Raw genomic sequence first — 7,500 nt, forward strand, 5'->3', positions numbered from 1 at the left:
ATCTATCTATCTATCTATCTATCTAGGTTAGCAGGCTAGATGTCTCAGACAAAATTTGATATAAGATCACAGTAAAAATGAAAAGCAGTGAATTCTGTAACAGCTCGTCATTTCCCATTAGACAGGAGACATTATCCGGACATCAGGTTACATCTAAAGCTCCCCGTCTCTTCTTCTCGTTTATTAACCTTCACAGATCCACGAGCGAGATATTCCTGTATGTTTTTGCTTCATCCAGTCTCTCTCATCAGTAACCTCTGATAAAGAATAAACCAGGAACATCTCAGACCTGGGGGACTAGACCACTACAGGTCAGGATATTCAGATCGAGTGTACTGTATATAAAGGGTCTGGGATGAAGTATTGTGGAGATGAGAGGAGAAGCAGACTTGGACATTATTAGAAAGATTTACAGCACACACCTTATCTCTGAAACATGGTGGTGATAGTGTCATGTGTAGCTGCCAGCGGATCTGGTTCAAACTCATTCTCGCTGATGATATCACAGCCGACAAGGTCTAGCTGACAGCTGGAGCGTGCTGAAGAATCCTAACGCGTGAGAAATCCAGTGACGTCATTAAAGTGGAAGGTAATAGCTTCAGAAAAGAAAACGAGTTTCCCGGAGCTGAAAAGTGGAAGATTCTGGTCACAAAAGTCAATGAGAAGAATAAAACATCCATGACACTCATTTAACTTCCGGTTATCATGGATTGGATGGAATTCTGTAAAGTTAAAGGTGAAATTAACATTCTGTTGTTTGAGCGTTGTTTACAATTGTTTATCCTACTCATCGTTAAAAGCACTATGCAAATAAATTTGAATTGAACCAGAGGCTTTTACAAACTTGGAGCACTTTAGTGCTGGAAAATATTCCTTTGTCTGACCGAGAGAGAACATGACATCATCTTTATATACGGTCAGCATAAGAAAACATTCCTTGATAATCTCGTCTCCATAGTTAGCTAGCTTGCTAACCTACTGTTAGGTTGTTACTGTCCAACTCAAAAGCCATTGGCTGTTGTGTGAATCAGTCAAATTCCCATAACTTCATGTTACATATTTTATTCATTTTTTTAGTAATTCAATATGGTTCAAGCAACAACAACAACAACAACAACAACAAAACTTGCGGAAAACTTTTACTAGGAAAAATAAAACCTGAAGCGTGGCTCGATTTTTCATCACACTTTCCTTTCAAGAAGATAACAACTTGTATTGGAACTTTGATCTTTTATCATACAGACTTAAAAACAGATAAATATAGAAATAAATAGATAAATCAACATAAGACCAAGCTTTGAGATCAAACGAGTTAAAATGGCTTCTGTTACAGAGGACAACTTTTTCTAGCCAGTTCACTCACTCTCTCACTCATTTTCTACCGCTTATCCGAACTACCTCGGGTCACGGGGAGCCTGTGCCTCTCTCAGGCGTCATCGGGCATCAAGGCAGGATACACCCTGGACGGAGTGCCAACCCATTGCAGGGCACACACACTCATTCACTCACACACTATGGACAATTTTCCAGAGATGCCAATCAACCTACCATGCATGTCTTTGGACCGGGGGAGGAAACCGGAGTACCCGGAGGAAACCCCCGATGCACGGGGAGAACATGCAAACTCCACACACACACAAGGAGGAGGCGGGAATCGAACCCCCAACCCTGGAGGTGTGAGGCGAACGTGCTAACCACTAAGCCCCCGTGCCCCCAAGCCAGTTCACTGTTATTAGCAATTAGCAATGGGTTTTGTTCGAGCTTGGCGATCTAAATTTTGTTCGAGCTTGGTGATCTAAATTAACCTTCAGCCTTTCTTTTAGCAACCTGATGAATATTTAACCATTCATAACCAAAAACTAAGAACTTATTAAGGTCTGAAAGAAATGTTGTCTAATCTTGTTGCCGTATTGCTTATTTATTTATTTCCTTTGGTATTCACTTTAAAATAAGCAAGCGAAGAAAACAATGATCAAAAAAAGGCAAGTCTTTTCATCATTATCTGAAATCTTTCATGAATCTGTGATCCGGTTACTTCCCCAGTTTAAAAGATAAGACACGGACAAGGTCACGATCCAAATATTCTGTGATGTGAATTAATTGAAGCGATAATAAATGCACACTGGCCCGGCTCGGAGTGTGCTGAAGAGCAGGCGCAACGCCGAGAGGATCCACTTAATGATTTATTCAAGGCCATAGCCTGGCTGTTTGTCCACATCACTTAAAGGGATCTTCATCCTTCATCCGTGAGATAAAGGCAGATGTTATCGCTGCAGTCTCCAGACTTCTATGACTCCTATAATGAGAGCAAACAACTGCTCTTCTTAAGCAACAGAAGCATGTTGAGGCTTGAAAGGATTCATAGTGAAGAAAAGCTACGGGTTTAAATATTTATTCTACAGCAGTTGAACACTTTACAAAGAATAGTGGTAGAAAATTATAACCATTACTGTTTTGTTTGGAAAAGATTGTAGGAGCATTTATCTGGTGACACAAGAAAGATAAAGAAAACGGATCCGACGTGCTGTTAACGCTCTAATGGCTGTGGCACTTGTCAATGTAGACAGTTTTGTCACTGCAAAACAATCCAAAGGACTTCTAACTGATGATCTGAATCCTATCATGAAACTTCATGCCTCAACCAACCTCACCTCAAAACACAGCTAGTCTCAGCCCCATTCAAGACAACCAGGACAGCCAGAATTTTTGCGGTGAGTTCCTGCATGTTCCTGTAGGTTCTTTATAACATCAAGATCAGACTTTTTCTAGCGACTACTTGTCCAGTCTACTGTAACCCACTAATCCTAGGCCTCTAAATCAGCTCCATCAAACCTTGAACATTGAGATGATTCAGAATTCATCACCATGCCTCGTTTTCAACCAAACCAATAGGACCCCTGTCACACCCCTGTTCATCTTCTTCTACATGCTTACTGTAGTCATCCATATCAAATTCAAGACCTTTAAGCTCACACACAAGTCTGTGTCTGAGATAACACCTCCTACATCAAACTCAACACTCCACCTGACATGATATAAAGCATTCACCATACTATGGCCATCACGGTCACCAGATCTTAACCCAATTGGTTACAAACCTCAAAACACTAACTGAGGAAAGGTCTTTCAGGAGAACGGTGTTCGTAACTCCAGTACAGTTCCAGAAACTTCCAGTGACATGAAACCATCTTGGCCGTCATGGTGGCCCAACCATTTTAAAGGTAAATTCAGTTACTCATATTAATAAAACCTACTGACATCTACATTAACTCCAATCAGATCTGCATGGCAACTCTGGCAGGATCAGAAAATTTAAAAATTCCTTTGAATCGTTGCTAATTCACAAGTTTTATTTTCATTCATTCATTCATTCATCTTCTACCGCTTATCCGAACTACCTCGGGTCACGGGGAGCCTGTGCCTATCTCAGGCGTCATCGGGCATCAAGGCAGGATACACCCTGGACGGAGTGCCAACCCATCACAGGGCACACACACACACACTCATTCACTCACGCAATCACACACTACGGACAATTTTCCAGAGATGCCAATCAACCTACCATGCATGTCTTTGGACCGGGGGAGGAAACCAGAGTACCCGGAGGAAACCCCCGAGGCACAGGGAGAACATGCAAACTCCACACACACAAGGCGGAGGCGGGAATCGAACCCCCAACCCTGGAGGTGTGAGGCGAACGTGCTAACCACTAAGCCACTGTGCACCCCCCCCCCCCCCTATTTTGTTATGTTTATTTATTTATTTATTTATTTATTTATTTATTTATTTATTTTATGAATACTGAGCTCCATGTGATCCCAACACCAATACAACATTGTCTGACTGTATATTTATAATCACACCCCCAGTGTCACCCATATGAGGATGAGGTTCCCCTTTGAGTCTGGTTCCTCTCAAGGTTTCTTCCTTTACCAATTTAAGGGAGTTTTTCCTTGCCACTGCTCATTGGGGATAAATACATATACATACATACACACTGTGAACTATATATATCTTGAATTTTTATTATATTCTTTATATTACTCCTTATGTTATCTTCTGTCCTATGTTTATGTTCTGTAAAGCTGCTTTGAGACAATGTCCATTGTAAAAAGTGCTATACAAATAAACTTGAATTGAATTGAATTGAATTGAATTGAATACCTGAAAATTAGCAAACTCTCAAAAGTATGTTTTCCAAACTGATTCATAAAACTTAGGCAGAAAAAAAAACAAAAAAACATATATATATATGCAGTATATACATACATACACCAATTCCATTCTGCCATCCTTTTGGCTAATATATAAAGTAATAACTGAAAAAAATGCTGTAGAATCTTTTCATTCAGGCCAGTTGGTGTCATGATAATGTAAACTGTCTACAATTTCAACGCACATTTTTAAGCCTTAATGAATATCTGAAAGAGTTTAAACTCACCAAGGACATTTATGTATTAAATAATTGAAAAGAGTTTCAAACAGGGTCATTCCTGACCAAAGCAAACACAAACCAATTAAAAACCTGCAGGATTTACTTTCCATCTCTATTTCTTTTCTACCCAAGATGTCACACAAGGCCAGCTAGGATGTGATGGCCAAATTGCTTTTGCAGAATTATAAATGCCGGGGTCAGCCGGTGCAGCCGTGAGAGAGCGAAGTGTTTAGCTTCTGCTCAGGCATATTTCAAGATCAAGGGTTTTCACAAATAAAAAAAATAAAAAAAACCACCAAGACGTATCTTCATTCAATTAGTAAAGCTAAACATCACCAGAAGTGTTGGTAAGCTTATTCGACAGTTTGACCATTGACCCTTAATATGACCCAGCACGTCTGATCTCTGGAATTGAAACTGCTTCTATGGTCTCAGTTTGTTGCCTTCAGGATCATCAATCTCTCTTTAGCTTTAATCCGGCATCATTGCCGCTACCTGTGCCGTACTGTGGGTAAATGCTTCGTTTGGTGGTTTCAATTTATGTACTTTTTCACCACAGGCTCATAAACCTGGTCGTTAACAAAGTTCAGATATAAACTGCAGTTGAGCCAAGATTAAATCTGCACTAAACCAGTGATTTCCAATCCTGCTCATTTAGTCCCCTGCACTTCAGCCCCCTCCAGCCGACATTATGTACGTTCTAGAAGATGTGTACTGTTATACAATTACAGCTCGTTAGCAGTAATCATGCTTCATCTATGTATTATTGGCTGTGCACACTGTACCCTCTTCCAGTTATCCCTTCATCAGATTTTATTCATTTTATTTGAGGTTGGAATTTGTGCATGTTGGCAGTTAAGAGACTTTTTGCGAGGAGAATTTAACCAACCAACTTAGCACGTTCGCCTCACACCTCCAGGGTTGGGGGTTCGATTCCCACCTCCGCCTTGTGTGTGTGGAGTTTGCATGTTCTCCCCGTGCCTCGGGGGTTTCCTCCGGGTACTCCGGTTTCCTCCCCCGGTCCAAAGACATGCATGGTAGGTTGATTGGCATCTCTGGAAAATTGTCCGTAGTGTGTGATTGCGTGAGTGAATGAGTGTGTGTGTGTGTGCCCTGTGATGGGTTGGCACTCCGTCCAGGGTGTATCCTGCCTTGATGCCCGATGACGCCTGAGATAGGCACAGGCTCCCCGTGACCCGAGGTAGTTCGGATAAGCGGTAGAAGATGAATGAATGAATGAATGAATGAATGAATGAATGAATTTAACCAACTCAGGGTGATTTATTGCGTGTGTTACCTCATTAGGGTTCATATTTCATATAATCTACTAATCAGATGTCACTTGGTGACAGTTCTGAGGCTTTCCGCCACCACAAGCACCTCTGGCATCTGACCTTGGCTTGAAAACGTATGGATTCTCTCCAAAAACACAAATTATCTTGTCTTGTATGGGTGCAGGTGAAGGTAGAGGTGAGAAGAGGCTGCGTTTAACTGATTTGCTAAGCTGCTGTCAAGGTTTGTTAAGATTTGAAGGGGTTGTGTTACATTAGCTGTTGTGTAAATCAGTTGTGGAAACATTGCAAAAGGAGGCCGGGCAGTATACAGAATTAAATGATATGTCAAAGGCCGTTAAATATGTTCAGGAGAATAAAAGAACTAGTACTTAAAATGGCAAATAAACCAGTAAAAGCTGTATTAGTTTAGAGACAAGAATAAGCTTAATTACAAACTGTGCATGTAAATCTGAAGCTGCAGTAGTTAGAAAACAAATCTCCTCTATCAATATTGAGCTGTTATCCCAAAGTCCTTACAATCAACTCTCTGGCCTTCAAAGTCCTCCACTGGGAACCATCAAAACCAGATCATCAGCTGCATGTCAATGGGCCGCTCTCGCTCGCTATCCACTCTGTCTGCATCTCACTTCAGATTCGGGTCAACAGCTATAATTAGCCTCCGCTTGGCAGGTGACTTCACATCCAGCTTCCCAGATGCACTCGAATATGCCACGTGTCACTTTAAGCGCTAGTGTTCCTATCATCATTAGCTTTAGTTGGGTCTGTATGAACGTGATCGAGGGTATTGTACTGTAGTAGAGCTCAAAAAAATTGCTTGTTTGGGTTTCTAATTTTTAAGGTTCTAGGTAATTATGGAAATAAATAAATTTGGATTACATACAAGATGAACTAAAGGAGCCTAAGATCTACTTCTCTAAGTATTATTGAGTGGAAAATAATATTTACACATATGTGGAGTCGGGTTAAACACAATAGACTGCTGATAAATGGCAAGCTTATGTGTGATGACTAAATACAGACATTCATTCATTCATTCATCTTCTACCAATTCCGAACTACCTCGGGTCCCGGGGAGCCTGTGCCTATCTCAGGCGTCATCGGGCATCAAGGCAGGATACACCCTGGACGGAGTGCCAACCCATCACAGGGCACACACACACTCTCATTCACTCACGCAATCACACACTATGGACAATTTTCCAGAGATGCCAATCAACCTACCATGCATGTCTTTGGACCGGGGGAGGAAACCGGAGTACCCGGAGGAAACCCCCGAGGCAAGGGGAGAACATGTAAACTCCACACACACAAGGAGGAGGCGGGAATCGAACCCCGACCTTGGAGGTGTGAGGCGAACGTGCTAACCACTAAGCCACCGTGCCCCTAAATACAGACATATTTATATTTAATATTAAGTCCTGAACTTATATGAGCAGATTTTATGTCTAGTTCTCAGGAGCTACAATAATTTCTTGGTCAACTTAAAGTTTGTTTGTTTTTTTTGACGTTGATACTTGAACAAGTTTCTCAAAATCCTTGCAAAAGTAAGATCTATTCCAGAGAATTTTGCATGCAGGGTGATATTTGTGCAACCAATAAACAATGGCAACAGTCATTGTGTTCAGCTGCTTAAGACTTGATGTTCCAAAATTAGATTTTTAATTGTATTCTCAGCACAAGACATACGATCCAAAACCCCTCGATCCATGACCAGCTAGCTGCGACTCACCTCTGTTATCCAGGCTGTGTTTATGATTCACATCACTTCCT

General features: G+C 41.3%; 1 protein-coding gene across 2 annotated transcripts in view; it reads right to left on the reverse strand.

Moving 5' to 3' along the window:
• LOC132840721 (astrotactin-2-like) overlaps positions 1-7,500 on the reverse strand; it is a 343,281-nt gene that overhangs the window by 217,955 nt on the left and 117,826 nt on the right. For both annotated transcript variants that reach the window (XM_060862652.1, XM_060862651.1), the window contains exon 3: positions 7,460-7,500. This exon is cut by the window's right edge and continues 359 nt beyond it. In XM_060862652.1, coding sequence (XP_060718635.1) covers positions 7,460-7,500 — 41 coding nt within the window. The remainder of the gene's footprint in view (positions 1-7,459) is intronic.

The sequence above is a fragment of the Tachysurus vachellii genome, chromosome 26 (genome assembly GCF_030014155.1).
Source record: "Tachysurus vachellii isolate PV-2020 chromosome 26, HZAU_Pvac_v1, whole genome shotgun sequence".
Classification (NCBI taxonomy): Eukaryota; Metazoa; Chordata; class Actinopteri; order Siluriformes; family Bagridae; genus Tachysurus; species Tachysurus vachellii.